We start from the raw sequence: 19,128 nt of genomic DNA, 5'->3' as shown, positions 1-19,128 counted from the left end.
TACTCAATTAATGTTAACGAAGGTCCAGTTTGACAAGTTGAATATTTTTAGCGGTCCGGTAGCCCAAGTAGGTTATTCCCACGCAACCACAAAAGTGAAATTATCTGCACCAAACTACTTTTTTAGGTAAAATGTAACTAGAAGTGGATTAATGAGAAAGTGTTGGGGTGTCGAAGCCCCCCAGCAACTAGGATAATCAGGATAATCAGTTAATCACAGTAAAATTGCTTCCTTCCAGTAGAATTCTGTTTAAAGAAGCCCTGAAACCTGGCAATGAGATTCTTCTTCCAAAAGCTCAAGGTCCATTATCAACACCCAGAAGGATCCTATGGGAACACCGAAAACTTGTTTTAATTAAAGAGAATATGCAGAATAAGCTTACTCTCTCTTGTTATTTCAAGTTGAAGCAGTATTTCTGCAAGAAAACAGTGCAGCACAGCGCCAAACCTAATGTATTATGGTTCTCGTGTGAGTCAAAGTGGCCTATCGATCTCGTAAGTACACGATGTGCACTCTTTTCTACCAAAAGAAATCGTTAAACTAGTTTTTCAGTTCGTGCCTAAATAATGCATTGAAGAGATATATTTAGTTTTGTTCATTGTTGTGTCCAGTAACTGACAAATTAGCAAAGTCTTAAGCAGGAATAATTGCAAAAGCGAAAGTATTTAGGAAAATACCCTGCCTGAATAGTCTACATTATTCATTAGGCTGTTAAGCTCACGTTTTGGCGGACTAATGTCATGAGTAATAACTAGTTTTTGTTTTATTAGAATACGTTTTTGAAGTATTGGAATGCAGTAATGTATGAGTATTTTTGTTACGTTGGCGTCGTCATTTGTACAAAAGGTTGTACTGATGCAAGGATTTCCAAATAATACACTGCGACCCCTGGGTAGGTTATTGTAAAATGGTAAGGACACCAGCACCTTACATAGATTTGCAAACTTCAGCAACACTTATACAAATCAGCAGAGAATCTAAATATTTTAGTGGGGCACCAAAGTCTCAACGAACTGCAATTTGTAAGACAAAAAGACATGTAAAAGTTGAGATCCGATGAAAAAAAGTATAATAAAAGGGTCTGGGGTGGGGGGCTTACCTCCTGGAAAATGTTGATAAATTTAACTTAGTTTAAAATTCTTTTTGTGCCATTTTAGGCCCAAAACCGCAAGATTACTCATCCTTAATTTTGCGAATAGAGTGGCCTACATATTAGTTACTAGTTGCTTTGACTTGAGTTGATTGCTCACAGCAGAGGTGCGAGTTCGTAGCAAAGGATGCAATTCATTGATCTGCAATAAATTGCTTTCTGCTGTCCCAGCCAACGTATCTTTGTTACATTGAATCAACGTCGGCAGACAATATCAAAAATAATTGTTTTGCTGGCTGAAGACAGCTGGGTGTATTGATCTTAATCTGTGCGCGACAAGAATTTCCACAACACAACAGTAGCAGAATTCTGCAAGTCTGAGATACGTGTTTCACTTTCAGGTACAGCGATGCAAAGAAAATTTGGAAATGTTACTAAGAAAAATATAATAGGCTTAGGACGGATCTGTAAATCAATGTTTTTGTGTAGCCTTTCAGAATAGCGTATAAGAAAGTGTAAAGGTCAACGTCCGTGAAAGAAAATAGTTATATCTCAGACAGCAAATCAGACATTTTTTGCATAGATTCAACGTCTACACACTTTGGATCAACGTAAAGAACTGCTGATTTTCTGTCTAGGCTAGTAAAGATACGTGTGAAAACCCCAGGTATCCAAGCTACTACCCACCTTACAAAAGCAAACCTGTAGTTAAAGCTTTAAATGATTTTAGCTGCATTAGTTTTAGTAGGTGCGGAGAACGATGATTGAACATTGTTGAACGCAATTTACTTATTTGTCAGTTCACTTGTCACTGTATCAAAACCAAATATAGCTTCTACTTTGATGAAATCGGCTGGGTAAGCTACTATAAATTTATTAGCACATTTGTCAGGTTGGCTAACTGTGTGTAGCCAGCCTCTATTTCTGTTATGCTGAGTCAACAAAGTGTTGTATATTTCAGTGTTATCATGGCTCATCGGAACGCAGCTTGCGTCATAAGGTAAAACAAGCAAAAGGCCGGAAAGTGTTGTCTATTAATAAAAGCGGAACGAAAGAGGCTCCATAGGCTGCATGAATACCGAGTCAGCGCGTAACATTAATGAACAGTAGAATTGTTTAAAACAAAAATATCATAGGCTACATGATACATCTAATGGAGCCGCCCCAATAGATCATAGTCTATATATCAGAAAAGAGAGAGAGGCTATAGAAAAGATGAGCCGCCCCAATACATCATAGTCTACGTATTATACCATACCATAAAGCAGTGCTCAATGCCAAGCGTATGACCAAAGAGGGCCTCGGCCTGATAACCTTGCGTTTTTTGGAGGCCTCGTGGTGCGCTGTTTCGTTTGTGTGTATATTTTGCGTGTCTAATTCTGTACTGTACATTTGTATGCATTGCTGTTTCATTCGCACCACAATACACCTGCTTACTTTTCAGCGCAGTTAAATTGGTTAAGAACTACTGCCGGACTACAAGGAAAACGTTAAGAACTACTGCCTCAGACCTACCTCGTTATTGCAGCTAATAGAATACATTTTTTAAACGCTTTGCATCAACACGGTATGGCTTCGGTTTCGTTCTGAAAGAAAAGCGTTTTCGTTTTATTGTGAATTCGATATCAATCAATCAATCAATCAATCAAGTTTATTTTCGGCATAGCTCCACATTCATTTTCAAAGTACACATCAGGAGATATAACAAATAGCTTTTTTTTTATATGGAAACTACACCATGGAGGCACCGAAAAAACCATGCGGTTATCTAAGTCAAGGTGCCCCCACATGGGATGTTTTACTGGATACAATATATAATTGGATTAATAGTACAGAAAAAACAAACAAACACAAAGAAAAACAACAACAACAAAAAAGGAAAAAAAAAAAAAAGTTATCAACAACAGTAGCCTAAAGCAACAATATAATCACAAAATGACACTTAAATGGGTCAGTAACTAGTAGCCTAGGACAGTTTATCAATGCCAATAATGTAAATAATGCCAAAAATCAGCTTTAGTAATTTGAAATGAGTTGTTTTTTATATTCCTTTTTGAAAGAAGAAAACGACAACATTGTGATTTGCTTTGGGATATTATTCCACAAGGTTGCTCCAGCATATTTAATGCATTTTTTCCCAGAATTGGAATTTATTTGCTGAATATATATAGACTCTTTCTTAGCACTTCTGGTTGAATACTTGTGAATGTCTTTAGATTTTGTGAATTTAGATTTTGTAGATTTTGTGGCTTTAAGCAAATCATATGAAATGATTTGCTTAAGCCACGACTCTCATCAGCACAAGAACACATTGAAATGGTTTCGACGCAAGATTTATTGTTAATGTTTGGTTTGTTTATGACGAATTTGTTTTTGGCTCAAATAAATTTGTTTCAAATGAAAATAATAATCGATTGCAGAGAACCAACGATAGAACTCGCGAACGCCTCTAGGTGACAACTAGTTAATTCAAAAATTGTACAAGATGGAATGCCACGTTTGACTATCAATAGGTTTTGTAATTTTAATTGAAAGAGAGGTTTGTGCTGAGATATCCGCACCCAAGTGCTTGGTTTTGTGATAAGGTCCATTCATGCACGACTGTTGCGCGTTTCGAATAGCATACTCAGCTAGCAAAAAATTGCCATTTTAACGCTGCTTCAACGTCTGGCGACGGCTGTATGCGCGTTTCTGAACACACTACGTTATTGTTCCATGGCAATTTGCATCCACTGTTCTTGTTGAAAAACAATAATTCATTGAACGTTTTTTGATTTGCGTATCGATTTGATCACAATCGAAATTACAGACTCACTCGCCAAACTGTTCGATGTTGTTTCAACGAAGAAACAACTAAGAAAAAAACGTGCCTGAGGAAAAACGGAATGCCAAAAATACGTGGCTATACTTTAATTGGGAAGTGTCGAGGGTAAAATTACTCACAGTGAATATTTTTTCAATCATGGTCAATTTTCGATTGTGTTGTGAGCTTCTTCTTTTATTGTCGCACTTGATTCCAAGCATTGGCTGCCTCTTGTATGAAAAGTTTCCAAGATTCTCTGATGTTTGCTTTGTGTATTAGGTGTATGTTGGTGTTAGTTTTGTCGGTTTGTTGGTTTAAGTAGGTTAATCTTGATTGATTGATTGAATCTTTATCCTCGGACTGGGAAAGCTTCTTGCAGAGCTTAATCCTGGCAGTTTCGCATACTTGTAGAGGCTTTAAATCACTGACGCAAGCCCGGTCACCGAGATTGACAGAGTGAAGTTTTCGATTGTTGAAGTCTTGTTGCCTGGGAACTATTCCATCCATTAGATGCCGCTGAATTGGACACGCTTCCCTTTAATTTTGACTGTGAGAGAGAGAGATGTTCTAACTTTCATTTTCGCAGCACATGTCCTAAAAATTGAAGTTGATTTTCTTTGACTTGTGATTAATGGTTGAATCAACATAGGCCTTTATATGGCTGCGTGGCCGAACAATGAAACTGCTTACAGTTGCAAGACGCTTGAAAGGATGCCAGCTCGATGGCTGCTGAAAGCAAGCGGCTGAGTTTATCAAGGCACTCAGTGAAGTGCTTGAAGGTGGACATGAAAATTGACCTTCTTGCTTTCTCTATCACTAAACTAGTGTTTAACCGCAGGTCATAAGCTCAGCTGTAACAAAGAGTATGCAAAAGGTATTTTAATTGTGATGAAATTGCCAAAAATATTTTAACCGATCTTTGACTTCTAATTTTCATAAAAATTTAAAGAATTGCTCGTTGCAAGAGAGAGATATACTTGCAAAATATACAGATCCCAGTCGCAAAGTGTTCAAGGGTATCATATGTGTTGTATCAGGAGTTGACACAAATAGCTCCGAAATAAAAACAAGCTAGTAGCAAAACGAAACGAAATGTTCTGCTAAGCACTTGTAATCCTGAATAATTGTTTATCATTTCGACTTTGGAACAACGAAACATCATAAGATAAAGAATATTGCTTCAGAATGAAATATTTTTGTCATATTCCCAGCATTTGCAGTAATATAAATTTTATTTGCAAATGATATAACTGCTTGGCCTGTTAGTCAAGTCCAAAGCTTATTTCAGGCTCTTTCCGGTGTTAGCTTGACGACTAAATGAAAATAAAATCTCCAGAAGTGCTGAACTGCTATGCAACGGCGAAACTACTAGATTTAGTAGCAGGGTATCGTGTTACAAGTTATGCACACAACATAACTTTGAGTAGTTATCAATGTTCCGACTTAAAACGTGACATTTGTTATTGCGGCTTCTGCAACGTAGGCTATGACGTCCGATTTGTGTATTTAGCTTCACGCTGAAAAGCCTTTGCAGCATTGGCAGCGTTTACAATTCAGTGTTAGCCTGCATTTTTCTTGAATATTTTATTCATGTCTAATTATAATTTATTTATGAAAAAGATCCAGTTCAAAACATCTTACGCAAGGGCTTGATATACGGTGCTCAATTTTAATAGAGTTGTGCAATCCCATGGCAGATTAGATTTAAACTTTAGCGTTAAGCTTATAGTATAATCATAATGGACTGACAAACTACAGCACGTGACTTACATAAAGAGAGCATGGTTTATTTCCATAAACTAAAGTTATCACAGTGAGTCAGTGACGTATTTCCCTTGAGAAACTAGAAAATACGACCCCATCAAAATTTAGATGGATACTTAGTATTTGTTGACTAGTTGCTTGCTACTGTTCAACTCAGCAGCTATCGCGTCACTTAATCTAGCGCATATCATTCATCATAGAGATTGTATAAGATTAGCTCCTGCAAAGTTTTCTCGCAATTAAATCCATTAATTAATTAGCCTACTTGCTGAAATCTTTTAGTTTCACAACAAAACTTTGTGGGTGTAGGTCAGGTAGGCCAGACGTTTTGAAAAAATTTATTAGAAGAAATGATAAAATAACATTATTATTTATTGTAGTTTGTCTACTTTCACTCATTGCTTGTACGTCAGTTTCAGAATGGTCATTGCAAAAAAAAACGTACAATTTCTTTCATTGCCCTTTTTATGAGTATTAAATTGTAAATATTAGGTTTGACGTAGAATTGTAAAGATCAGCAGGAGATAGCTTTTAAGTGGCCATCGCAAGACAAGTCTTTTACAGCTTGATGCTGCGTATGGCTTCTGTTCGCTTTGTAGGCTTGCAGTGTATTCTTGATGGTTGCTAAGAAAATCAAATTGAAAGCAAATAGAAATTCAAATACTTCCTTTTCCGTTTGCCTTTTTATTTGCACACTTATTTACCGTAGTTTCGTTCAAATCGCTTTTATGGTAAATTGTGTTCGTTTTTCTTGATGTTGTAGATCAGGATATAGAAAGTGGCACATCAGTAGCGTAGCCAGGAATTTTGAAAGGGGGGGGTTTTGACGACCCAGTGGCGGGGGGTCTGGGGGGCCTCCCCTAGAAATTTTTGAAAAATTACTTTGAATTTGGTGCATTCTGAGAGCATTTTCAACAAAAATGTGGTTACGAATATTCCTGTAAAATGGTGGTGTCTGGTGGCATAGCAAAAGGATAAGATCATGTTTTCTTCGTCATTTTTCGGAAATAAAGCTAAGTCTCTATGTTTTCTTGTTGCTAATTCCTGGCTGAGATGTTTGGTATTGGCAAAACTTGTTCTTTTAATGCAATTTTGTTTAAAATTAAGCAATTTTTTTTAGATTGAAAGCGTCATTCTCAATATCGTGACGTCACACGCGTGCCAAAGGGGGGTTGTAACCCCCAAAACCCCCCCCCCCCCCTTGGCTACGCCACTGTGGCACATTGTCTTGATAAAATAAGCTCTTTTTATTTTGAGTAGGCTACCAGTTACAGGCCAGACCACTTACATTGCAGCAAAAGAACTCAACTACTGAACTATTTTTTTAAGTGAGTTGACATGCTGTTGTAGAGAAGCATTTGAAGGGAAATAGGTTGCATGCAGCTCAAGGGAATGGCTAGAAAATGACAGTTGAAGGATTTAGAAAGCATTTCTTTCGTGTTAGGCCTACGAGATAAAGGCTATAAATATTTTACATCCCCAACTAGTAGGCCTACCCTATTGAAAAATATTTTTCATTACAAGGAACAAAAAAACAAACAAAAGTGTGGATGTGGCTAACTCCTTTTTTTGGGCAAGGCCTACGTTATGCTTTGTACATTTCAAATACATTTTAGTATGAAATTGATCGTTGAATATAGGCTAAACCGAGAATAACATAGAGAAAAATAATTCTGTTGATGTCAATGCTTGTGAGGTACACTATTGAAAAAGAACGAGTTGACATAAACCGCACGTCGGATGGGTCTGTGACTCTACCTACCGGTAATACAATTTCTTCCAAATACTATAACCACTCAAGTTCAAATTGACTAATAAAACTTTACTGTTTTTTTTAAAAACTTTTTGAAGCGGTTGACTGTCTCGTATAATTACTATACGACTTGTTACTCAATGCATGAACATGTCAAGAGCTCTTGACATGATCATACTGAGGATGCTGTGACAGCGAAATCGATCTATCATTAAAAATGAGGCTGGTGCACTGTTTGTTGCATTGAGTAACAAGGCTTACACTAAAGTTTAATCACAAGAAGTTTCAAGGAAGTTTAACAAAATGTATAACAAGAAAGCGGTTTTTTTAGAAAGGTTTTCAACGCTGAAGTTTTTGTTTTCTTTTTAGTTTTTGTTTTCTTAAAGTTATTTTTTCACCAACCCTTTGTCAGTCACGTGGCAAGAAGTTCATCCATCCGGTGCTGGATGAGAGCCCCAAATTGATTGTACTAAAATTCAGTTTCTATCACAGCATCATAGTTTATGGCCCACAGTTTTCACGACTCGAGATTTCCTAACATGTAGATACTTTTATTATCGGTTTTATGGCTCGTAAAAAGACTGATTTATGGAGAAAACAAATCTTTTACGGTTTAGTTACTGTATTGTTAAGACTATTATTTCTTTAATAGCTGTTTTAACCTTTGTAAGCTTGGTGTGGATGAAACCTCTTAGAATAAGCAAAAATGGACTTAAACCAATTCGGATTTGGAAGTATGCTCAAGTCCCAACTTGTGATGATTTTCTTACATTTGCTGTCAAGGAAAACTTTCGTCAATGGTAAATATTGCTTATCACTGCGAAATTGGACGTTTTGTTATTGTTATCCACCCCTCCACCCGTCACCCTGGAGTTGTACGTACATATACTGTAGTATATAATAGTTGTACGTATATATACGTACATACAGCAAAAAAACTTTGAAGCAATCTTGTTTGTAAACTGGTTTCCTGTTTAAAACGAGGGCTTGTGAAAAAGGTAACGCACCGTACCTACATTCTTTCAATCAACGAGGTACTTGACTGAGGATTTACCCTACAGTGTTAAAGCAGTGGCGTACGCAGGAATTTTTCATGAGGGGGTTTTGAAAAAAATACATGAGACCATTCTGATCGTAACCAACATTTAGTTCAAGGCTGAAACAATAGTGGGCCTATGACAGGCCATTAAACTTTCTCTTTCAAATATTTGAATAGTGTAGTAAGTGTTCTAGTCAACCCCGCCAAAAAATCAACCGATTTTGCGACAGAAAGACTTTTGTTTCTCGGCAGTCGAGTGTAGCAAGAACTCCGCGATAGACACGTGTTTCGCCCATGAGGCTGGGCTCATCAGTATCGCACCACTAGTTTTTGTTGGTTGAAATGAAGTTGGCTTGCTGCTGGTCATTTATTTTTCATTTTCTTGTAGTGCTTCGTGCACATTATGAATATCGCTTAGATTTCTCACTATGACACATTAATCATTGCTGGTTCATTGTGCCTTCTATGGGGTTTTTCCTACTTCCTTTTTCAATGACGTCACATTACGCGGTGTAGGCTAGTGTGCACGAGCGAGGAATTGTAAACTCAACGCAATCACAACAAAACGATTGGTGATAATTTAGTATTGTTTTCAGCAGTCATTTCTCAAAGCAGGAAATCAATTGATGCTTTTTCTGACATTATTTCTAAAAGCATTAGAATTTAATTAGGCTAACCTTTTTATTGCATTTAAATGCTATGGTACTTGCAACCTGTATCACTTTACTGAGGCAAGAACTTTGCATGTTTTAGCTCTTGCTGCAGTCTTTGGTTGATCAACAATTGCAGAGCGTATTCGATCGTTTATTTCAATTTCAAAACAGACTCAGAGTTGGCCAACGACCTACACCATGCTGATTACCAATTAATGTCGTTCCACTTAATAAAAACTTGGTTATTTTTAAGCAAATGTTTACAAAAGAGTTTTTTGCAGCAGTTATGAACTTTAAATTGGTCTAAATTGTAATATTGCAAATACAAAGGTCACCAATTCATATACTACTCTAATTGAAAGTGTTATCATGTAATTTTCCAGTAGTGAAATAATAAATTTGTATTGCGTCTAAATCTAAACTGAAATAACAATTGGAGCAATAATTTTTAGTTTTGCCAACCCCCAGCAATGGCTTTAACAGCATTGAGAATTTCAGACAGACTGGAGCACTTGTAAGTTACAATTCCGAATGAGGAATACATTTAACAACACCATTAACTGGGGCCCGTACAGTGCCATGATAACACATTTCATGATGGCATGCGATTTCTTGAGAGGCACGCAAATTCCTAACCACGCTTCAGAATCCTGAAGCACAACTGCAAAGTTACTTGAATTACTGGGTAGCGTTATGTATATGTAAAAGAACGACAATTTCACGACGGTAATAAACGTTGAAAAGACCTAAGGTGAAACGCAGGGCGCCACACTTGTATTGAAAGTCAAATTCCAATAGCTTATTAAACTAGGCTTACAAAAGCTTACATTCTTAGTAGTACTGTTTTGTAACCTTTTTTCAAAACTTCAAATATGGATAGTTCTGCTTTTGATCTGTTGGTGTACTTGAAGCACACTTAAAAATTATTAAATAAAATATTTGGCAACCCTGGTAACTCCTGTACAGTGACACCGTCTGATTCGTCTCCAACTTAACTGTTGCCTGAGCCCTGAGTGCAGTAGTGCACCTGTCTGCCAAGTGTTATCAAAAATATGTGGTGTTTAAGGCATTACTTAACGGTCACTGTCTACGCAAGTATTGCACTTATAACATTGTGTTACGTTTTTGCAGGACAGATCAAAACCATTTCAGTTCCTGAAGGGATATACTTTTATCCCAAGATATTGCAAACGGTAAGTTTGTTTTTAACGCTTTTCTTTATCTGCAAGCTTCTAAATAGAATGAATGACGTTGCTTGATATACTAAAAAGCCCCTTTTTAAACTGTGAGATAGAGCCGGAAGAATTTATTTCTCGAAACATGTTTTATTGAAAAAAGATTAAAGGAACAAAAATGAAATGAAAAATATATTTTGATACATGCAAACTCACCGTGTTTTACCTCAAATCAACTGTATGTGCATTAGTAAGTACCGTAAGCTAATAACTTCCCCAGGAAACGAGTTATGATTATAGTTGTTTAACTTTAAATCCATGGAAGTATGAGAAGTTTCTTGGCTGGAGTTTTACAAGAGGATTGTTAAGTCTGAAAGAAATATTTTTCCATTTCATTTTGGAGTAGGCTACAATTGTCAGTGCCAGCAGAAATGCAATTTTAGTTTAGACCAAAACGAAACTTGAAAAGTTGATTTGTGGTAGCCTGCAAAACTTAGCCTAAATATAGTTAGGAAAGGGTATGTCATAGCTCGAAGCTGCAGTTTTTTTCGTCTGACCTTCTTCAGGAGGTTGTCGTCAGAATAAAGTCAACCCAGCTCCCAGTCCTAGGCCAACCTCGTTTCAAGGTTGACTTTATTCTGACGACAAGCGCCTGAAGATAGTCAGACAAAAGTACTGCAGCTTCGAGCAATGACAAACACAAACCTTCTCCTCTCCGAAAACAAAACTAAGACTGTATCGTTGGATAACAAAAAGAAAAGATACAAATGTCTTAGGCTAAGCTATATCATAAGCGGTGCGATGGGGCAGCGGCTTTCCAATAATGCTTATCTGGTTCGACACCTGGCTTAAGCTAGTTGTTGATAAACACTGCTCACCACTGCGCAGGGTCGTTGAGAGGATAACTTGGGCCCAGTACCAATAAAACCTTTGACCCCAAGGGTCCCAAATTAACACGTTTTTAAGAAAAACGCACTACATCCGAAGAATGCAAAGTGGTTTCTTCAAGTCCTGGGTTCCCTCAGTCCTGGATTCCGTACCCCCTGGATTCCCTGTAAGCGCTACTGCTTCTACCCAGGGTGTAATAGTTTGGGCGGGCGTAATTGATGAAGGAAAGGCGGCCGAGAGAAAGGAACTGACCACTCTACTCTTGTTGGTGCAAAAAGCCTAGTGTGATGAGAACCTTATATATCTTTTCATTCCCCGAAGCTCACTAACTGCGTATGGAACCACCTTAACCTTTACTGCAACATATAGGCTAGTCTACACAGCACGCTCAGATAGTTTGAATGAGAATCACGAATGCACTTCATGCAAGTTCTATAAGTTTGATTTGCCTTGATTTTTGTTGCGATTATGGTACCAGCTATAAAATTGCGGGTTATAATTTAAACATTTGATGTTTTTTTAGATTTCATTTTCTTCCAACGAGTCGATAGCTTGCTTTGTTGATTCAGCTCGTTTTGCGCCACCTAACGGATTACGCTCGCCACATAAACCACAGCTGTTTGGAGTAAAAAGTTTTGAAAAATCAAATTTCAAAAGAAGGCGAAGGTCCGTGACAGATGGAACATCTCTTGCACAACAAAGTCATATCACGGTAGTAGGCAATCAAACTGCTACAATGTCGACCATTCCATTTACGCAGAAAAGTACTTCAACAGAACTTTCAAGTGTTTTTGTCACAGAAAGATTGGGTACAACTTTTTCCCCCTTTCCCGCCACTACTGCAAAAATTTCCACAACTCAAATGATGACCGATTCGACGACCAGCATGCCAGCGACAACACAAAACCAAACCTCGTCTTCCACAGGAACGGCAACCTCTGCAGCACCATCTCCCGGACAAAAAAAGTACCACCTTGTTCAGCTTTACGATCTCGATCGCGAAAAAGAAGATAAACATCTTGTAACGGTTCATTGCTTTGAGAAAAACAAATTGAAACCGGTAAAAATAAATTATTTTTATAGAGTTGACTGTCTGTTGCAAAGCCGAGAGCACTGGCATAACCCTCAAAAGGGCGTCCGTTCCACACTGCTCAACAGCAAGCAGCTGTGTCTTTGGCAGGACACTTAATTATTTAAAAGCCTGAAGGTAGGCACGAAGATTGGTTTCCTTGCCTTCTAGTCCACTTCATCTAAATTTTTTACCGCCTGGCCTAAATATAAAAAATGGAGTGGACGAAAGAAGCATTTTTACCTTGAGAATTGCTTTGTTGCAGGCGAATGACTTCGGTGATGTATTTCTAATCAAGGTTGAAGATATCAACGATAACTCGCCGATATTTGAACAATCGTCTCTGGAATCGTCAGTGTCGAAAAACATAACCACAGGTAAAGTGTTGCTATTGGCGCATGCTGCCAGGTGCATCCACTGATCTTTGACTTCGATGGTGTGGGTTTCTTGCAGGAGCATTGCTGTCATGTTATGCTCTTGTGTGAGATGTTCCAACATGTTGCATTTTGCTTTGGTGAGGCCTTCAACGTTTAGCTGCAAGATTGTTACTGCGATAAGAGGATGAATTTCTCTCGTTGGACACCGGGGCCGAGGGTTTATCCTTTTACCACCCAGGTGCCCTGTGAGTTGCGGTTTCTGGTTGTTGCCATAGCATCTTTTCACATATAAGCTAGGTGGGCAATTGCCCACCTAGTCCCTTCGCTTGCCCCTCCAGCCCTTTCTTTGCCCCCCTAGTTTGAAACTAGGTGGGCAATTTTTAAGACGTAATTTTTGTTTAAGTTTGATCCTAGTTTTATCTTAAAACAGCAAATCTGTAGTTTTCCTACTTTCTTGTGGAACACTTCACTTCTGCGATCTATCAGCGCTACCGAACGTGGGAATTCATTGTATTTCATTGCAGTTATTTTTATATGTTTATGCTATAGCAACATAGAGTGGCATTACTAGATGCCTACATCATTTCTTAGGAACGAAACCTGCCTGCCAACGCAACTACTTCGCGATTCTTACAGCTTTTATTACAATTTGTACCATTAATGACTCATAGACCCAGGATTCAGGAAGCTAACTTGAGAGTGGAACCCTACCTCTATGTCTTCAAAATAGTCCTTTCCAATTTTGATAAAAGTATTAGGCATAACAGTTGAGAGAAAACTTTGCAGCTTTTTTCAATTGAACTTTTTAGATTATAAATGTGATCCAGTAACGTTTTTGATACTCTTCACATTTTGAACTATTATATTTCTTCGGCAATTAAGGAATGAACATCTAAATGGAAAGCTTCAGCATAGCCAGAGATGTACGTATACGGCGCAAATTCTAAGCCGCAGACTTGCGGCGTAGACTTTTTGTTTACGCTAACGCTTACGGCCACATTTTTTTGGATAGTTGTCGCTTGAGGCTACGCCGTAAAGTTTTTGCGGTTTTTTAGCGCATAGCGTCAACGCATACTTTTTAATGTATTTTTTTCGCTACAAGACGCCAATACCTTCCAGCGCTGCAGTTGAAAGAATGTTTTCAATTGTCGGCTGCATAGCCGAGTGGTGAGAACCCTGGAACGGCAATCGAAAAGGCGCCGGTTCGACACCGCTCGAGCATGCGGCTGTGTCTGTGGCAGGACACTTAAAGGTATGCCTGAAGGTGGACACGAAGATTGGCTTCCTTGCCTTCCCGTCCACTTAATCTAAATCTTCAACCACCTGGTGTAAGCCTGGATACGACAAACAAACAAACAAAAATGGGCAAAGACATATTGGAACCAAAACACAGCAAAATATCAGATAAACACTTTCAAATACTTGTGTTTCTTCGTGGAAATTCAAAATAAAACTTGTTTGCTTCGAGTGGCTTATACCGTGTGAATGTTTGGTAGCCTACCTAGCAAACAAAATGAGTTTACGCTAGTGTATACGCTGACGCCGCCAACTTTTTTTTACAAGTTACGTTGACGCATAGGCCTACGGCGTATGGTTTTTCGAACGTTTGCGTTTACGCTGACGGCGTCAATGTTTTTTGTATGCGCGTACATCACTGAGCACAGCCTACATCTTCTAGAACTTATGAGCCTACCTTTAACCTTAGGCTACTTACAGTATAATATCGTTAATGTTCCATTCAAGCAGATTATTATCAATGTGTGTTGTGAGTAAGCTATCTCAGACTATGTGTGAGATTTTAAAAGTCTGAATTAGGTTACCGAAGTTTGTTGCCTGATTTTCATCAAAATGAAATACCAGCTCTTTAGAATCATTTAATTCTGCAAAGCTTCAACTCACTGTAATACCTTAGCAGATGTGTGTCATATATTACGGTATCATAGTTGTTTCTTTTTACTTTAGTAGCCTACAAGAGACCTCTGCAACTACTGTAAATGTTGCTAGATAGAATTTTAATAACTTAGGCTACGGTAAATTATTATTTATAAAATATTGTGGGCGGAGATGAACGTAACAATCAATTATAGGTCTCAAAAGTTTAGCCTAAGTATGATATGTCTTTTTACCCACAATTTTCCTGAGAAATCTACATTTTTACTTGTTTTACGCTCAAAAAATGCCTTTTTTCCATCATTAACGCGCAAAAACTGCCCTTTTTGACATATTCGGGCGCTAAAAATGCCCTTTTTTGAAAATTTGCCCACCTAGTCCCAATTTGTGAAAAGATGCTATGGTTGTTGCCATTCGCTTCATAAATTTGAATTGCCAGTACTCACCACGAAGAGGTTGGCAACATGAGTCCGGGTAAAGTGTGAATCCTTGTATCTCGTTATATTTGTTTTCTTCGCCTCGTCACCACTCGCACAAGAACCAGAGTAAATATTCATTTTGAACCAGAGCAAACAACCTGAAGGCTGCAATAAGTTTTCACCAAATATAGGCCTATGTTTATGATGGTGAATTGATTCAAGGAAACATTCCCGAAAAAATGGGTGACAAAAAGTGCAAGATCAGAACGAAAAAAATTGATTGTTTAGTATTCCTTTTTATGCCGATTTACAGGCGACGCGGCACTGCTGCTAAAAGCCACTGATGCGGATCTTGGAATAAACGCATTGCTTAGATTTGGCATGGTGTTGGGAACTGAAAGACTGCGGTACAAAAACGAAGCGAAAGAAGGTTTGGAAAAGTTAATAAGTTACAAATTACAGTTAATAAGTGACAGTTACAAAAGTTAATTAGTTACAAATAATTATCGAAGCAACGTAGTGAAATTCAATCTAGTTAGCAACAGATTCATTTTGACTAAATTAACCACATCTGGCAACTCTGCGCACGGTAATTATATCAGGTCCACTCGAATAAGTTGGCTAGGAACCGGTTTCGCGAACTTTTTTATGTTTAGGAAGCGGTTAGCGGCGAACTGGTCGAATCCCACCTCTGCAGATGTTTAATGTTTGCTTTGCCAAAAACTTATTTTCTGCGGCATAAAATAAATTTATCCCTTTTTTAAAACAAAATAACTGTGGGTTTGACATTATGCTCAAGAATTCCTTTCAACATCTAAGAAAACTTTCTTTATTGTTTAACATTGTAACTTTTTGTTGCAAGTAGCCTACTAGGTAGGCCTAAACCTTGGATATTAATCTTTCAAAAACAGGGTTTCCCCTTTCCAACAATTGTTTTATCCCTGAACGAAGAATTCCCAGAAGGCGCAAGTCATCAGCTCGAGGCTTTAGCTGCTGGATTTCAGCTTAAACTAACTTTTGGTTTTTCAAAAATATTTTATTTAAAAAAAACTTGAAAGAAAAATAAATTTCCTTTCAAATTGTATTTTATAACTTCTAAAAACGAAGTAGGTGGCCTAAGCTAGTTCTTCGATAAATATAATTTTTCGAAGTGTTGATGCACTGAAAACTAAAAAAATAAAACAGTTTTTTTTAATAGATTACGGTATGTTTGTTTTTAATTGAATAAATTTGATTGGCGACAAACTTAACAGCTGGACAGAGAACTTCATCCAAAGAACAAAGGTAGGCTAATTGACCTAGAATCTAATATTGCATTTGTTGCTCTTTATAGTTCACTCCCATTCGGCATCATTTGATGTTCTTCCCTCCGGTTACGTGATTATGACGCAGAAATACGAAAGGGAAGTCACAATTACTTTCAAAGTCACTGTGAAGGACAGGGGCGACTTCGCCGACGGTAAGATGGAAAAATTATGTTTTTATTTAGTTGACGTAGGCACGTAGCCTAACGTGTAAGCAGCAAGTCAAAGCCCATGAGATCACAACACAGCCAAAAATATCAGTTGCTTTCGCATTGATTGATTGTAAGTTTTTCAATCAAAAAAGAACACGATCTTTTTGAATAGGTAGGCTAACCTCTTTTTCACATATTTGTTTTCTTTTGCCTCAATGATTATAAAACATGCTTTAGATCCCTTTATTTTTTCAGGAAATCGAGCTACAGCAACCGCTACAATTAACATTTATGAAACTCTTCCGCCCAGTCCTTCCAGTAAGTTTTAATAACCTACTTTATTTTTAAAGCAATAGTTCTCAAGAGATGAACAAAACATGAACTGCAGCGGAATCGTAAATTTAGGCTGCTTGGTTTGGCATTAACTCTATTTATCTTAAAGCAAACAAACGCTCCAACTATTTGCTTTATTAATTACAGAGTCGTCACAAGTATTGTGGTGGTGGATAGCCTTGCCATGCGCCATCGCATTGTTTCTCGTTGTTCTGGCCATTGTCTTGATCTTTAAAAGGTTTACAAGAAAACGACGTCATAGACGTGACCTGCTAGTGATAGATGACGGTGAGTCAGCGTTTCTACAGTAGGATTGCTTAATGCTTACAGTCAGTGCTGTATTCGTAAAAAAAGCACAGGGTATACTGTCTCAGATTTGATAAAATGATAAATAGTTACACAACTTGCAAAATACTAATCTTTATTCTACCATAACATGAACAGTGCTGTGTTTGTAAAAAAAGTACAGAGTATACTGTCAGATTTTCCAAAATGATCAGTAATAATATACAACTTGCAAAATACTAACCTTTATTGTACCATAACTTGAATTATCAACATCAAAGTTGGACGAGAGGAAGGCCTACAAAACTGTTTATTTTTCTATGAATACATTCCAAACAGCCTGCCGAGAGGAATCTAATCTTTATCCTCTTTACAAATTTGGAATATAGTCTCCTTAGCTGATCGGTGGTTTAGCAGCCAGGATCTTACATATTTTTAGCGGTAAATTGAGCCACAGGTGGTCCATTGCAATTAATAAACATCAAACAGCTCACATTATCAATGAGCAAAGATGCTTTTAAACCTGTGATAATATTGTTCATTAAACTGAAACCACGTTCACATTCTGCTGTCGAACAAGGTAAAGTTGAAGTAGCTGTCATTTTTCATATTGCAAGTTAGCAATATCAACCATTAGCTGACCATTGTCAGTGTCAGCAATAGCGCAAAGTCTCATTTGCATTCTGCTAACAATGCTCTGAATGAATTGATTCGCGTTAATTGGCACCATTTTAGAATTCTGTAGTATGCCTAGTTGTCAAAAACCAGCAAGGATAGCATACGCATTCTCTTTGGAAAACCAGAGGGTATACTAAAATTGCTCGAAAAAGCAGAGGGTATACTGCGTATACCGCCGTATACCCACGAATACAGCACTGCTTACAGTGATTGTTATAGGTCAGAGCAAAGGACTGTTTAAATAACCCCACTGATCTTTAACCCTCCCCATATTGCGCAAGCACATTACAGGTCTAATAGTCTACATTGGCAAAGGGTGAAAAAATACAGGCCCTGAGGCTCAACAGGTAATGTCGAAGGACCCTTGGCTTTTATCTCTTAATCATAGCTCCCATGTTTTGAAAAAATCAGCCTTATTCAATCGAAAGCAACTCTCACAACACTTTACTACTGTGTCCTATAGATTTTACGCAGTTTAAAATTTATTCCAATCGTTTTTCAGGAAGCTTTTTGAACAACGACGACAATACCGACATCCCAGTCGGGCGGTTCAGACATTCAAGAACAGATTCTGACCATGCATTACAATCTTCTGATGATGACGCCCTGGTAACATAGTACCCCAGACCAGTGGTTCTCAATCGAAAAGTGGCATTGGAAAGGCTTGCGATTCACTCTTTGCATCTTTATGTTCTCACTAAAGACGGAATTTTACTTTCCTCCCAGAAAGATCTTGAGAACGGCGTATTTCAAGGCATGAACCAAACTTCTTACTGTTGATGCGTTTGAAAAAGTGAAAAAGCATCAGTCTAGTACTCAAAAACTATATATTTTTGTTGATCCTGCTCTGGAAGTAGTTGAAAGCACATTTAAACATCAAGGTGCCAGATTTTTCTAGCGATGGCCAGCCGAATGGTTTCGGTTGTGCAAACACATAATGCCAATTGCCAAAGCTTCAAGCGGGATAGGTTGTCGGCTATAAATAATCAGATTTTCCCGCTAGCCTATTCAACATTAACGGAACAATAGACAAGAAATTTCTCGCAATAAGCCACGTTACGTTTTTGCATAAAATGGCAAAACTGTCGGGAAAATCCGGATAAAGCGATAGAGAAAGCACAATGAAAGCACAATCAATGTAAAAATGATTCAACGTCTGCGGACGTTGGGTAGATGTAAAAATGACAGATTTTTGTCTGGTTTGTTAATTGTTAAAATTTAAATCTTTCCTTTTTTCTAACTTAATTCAAACTAATTTTGTCTAGAATTGAATTTTCATTTTGCGTGTTTAGTTGGTTTCAACAACATGGTCCTGTGTTTTGCCATGCTAGACAGGTAGTCACTACCTGGTCTAGCCCCTGAAGAAGTCAGTCGTGTCTGATTGACGAAACGTCGGAATAAAAGCAAATTGTCACTGTATACATCTTGTGATAGTTTAGCTCAATTTGCACCAGTA

At 37.8% G+C, this 19,128-nt stretch overlaps 1 protein-coding gene across 1 annotated transcript; it reads left to right on the top strand.

Annotated features, from left to right (window-relative positions):
* The first annotated feature begins 8,066 nt into the window (after nucleotides 1-8,066).
* Nucleotides 8,067-19,091, top strand: LOC145774368 (uncharacterized). Its single transcript, XM_082585600.1, has 9 exons — nucleotides 8,067-8,210; nucleotides 10,234-10,295; nucleotides 11,689-12,225; nucleotides 12,500-12,611; nucleotides 15,234-15,350; nucleotides 16,254-16,379; nucleotides 16,632-16,694; nucleotides 16,857-16,997; nucleotides 18,175-19,091. Exons 1-9 carry the CDS (start codon nucleotides 8,117-8,119, stop codon nucleotides 18,288-18,290), a joined length of 1,368 nt encoding a protein of 455 aa, XP_082441726.1. The 5' UTR covers nucleotides 8,067-8,116; the 3' UTR covers nucleotides 18,291-19,091.
* Nucleotides 19,092-19,128: the final 37 nt, after the last annotated feature.

The sequence above is a fragment of the Aplidium turbinatum genome, chromosome 7, assembly GCF_918807975.1.
Source record: "Aplidium turbinatum chromosome 7, kaAplTurb1.1, whole genome shotgun sequence".
Taxonomy (NCBI): domain Eukaryota; kingdom Metazoa; phylum Chordata; class Ascidiacea; order Aplousobranchia; family Polyclinidae; genus Aplidium; species Aplidium turbinatum.
The sequence above is the reverse complement of the archived record's forward strand: the minus strand, read 5'-3'. Positions and strand labels throughout refer to the sequence as shown.

Excerpts from the sequence above, each read along its gene's own strand:
- LOC145774368 (XM_082585600.1), top strand. The coding sequence starts at position 8,117 with ATGGACTTAAACCAATTCGGATTTGGAAGTATGCTCAAGTCCCAACTT. Across the intron at positions 12,226-12,499 it reads AGAAAAACAAATTGAAACCG|GCGAATGACTTCGGTGATGT; the intron begins GTAAAAATAAAT and ends GCTTTGTTGCAG. Across the intron at positions 16,998-18,174 it reads CCTGCTAGTGATAGATGACG|GAAGCTTTTTGAACAACGAC; the intron begins GTGAGTCAGCGT and ends ATCGTTTTTCAG.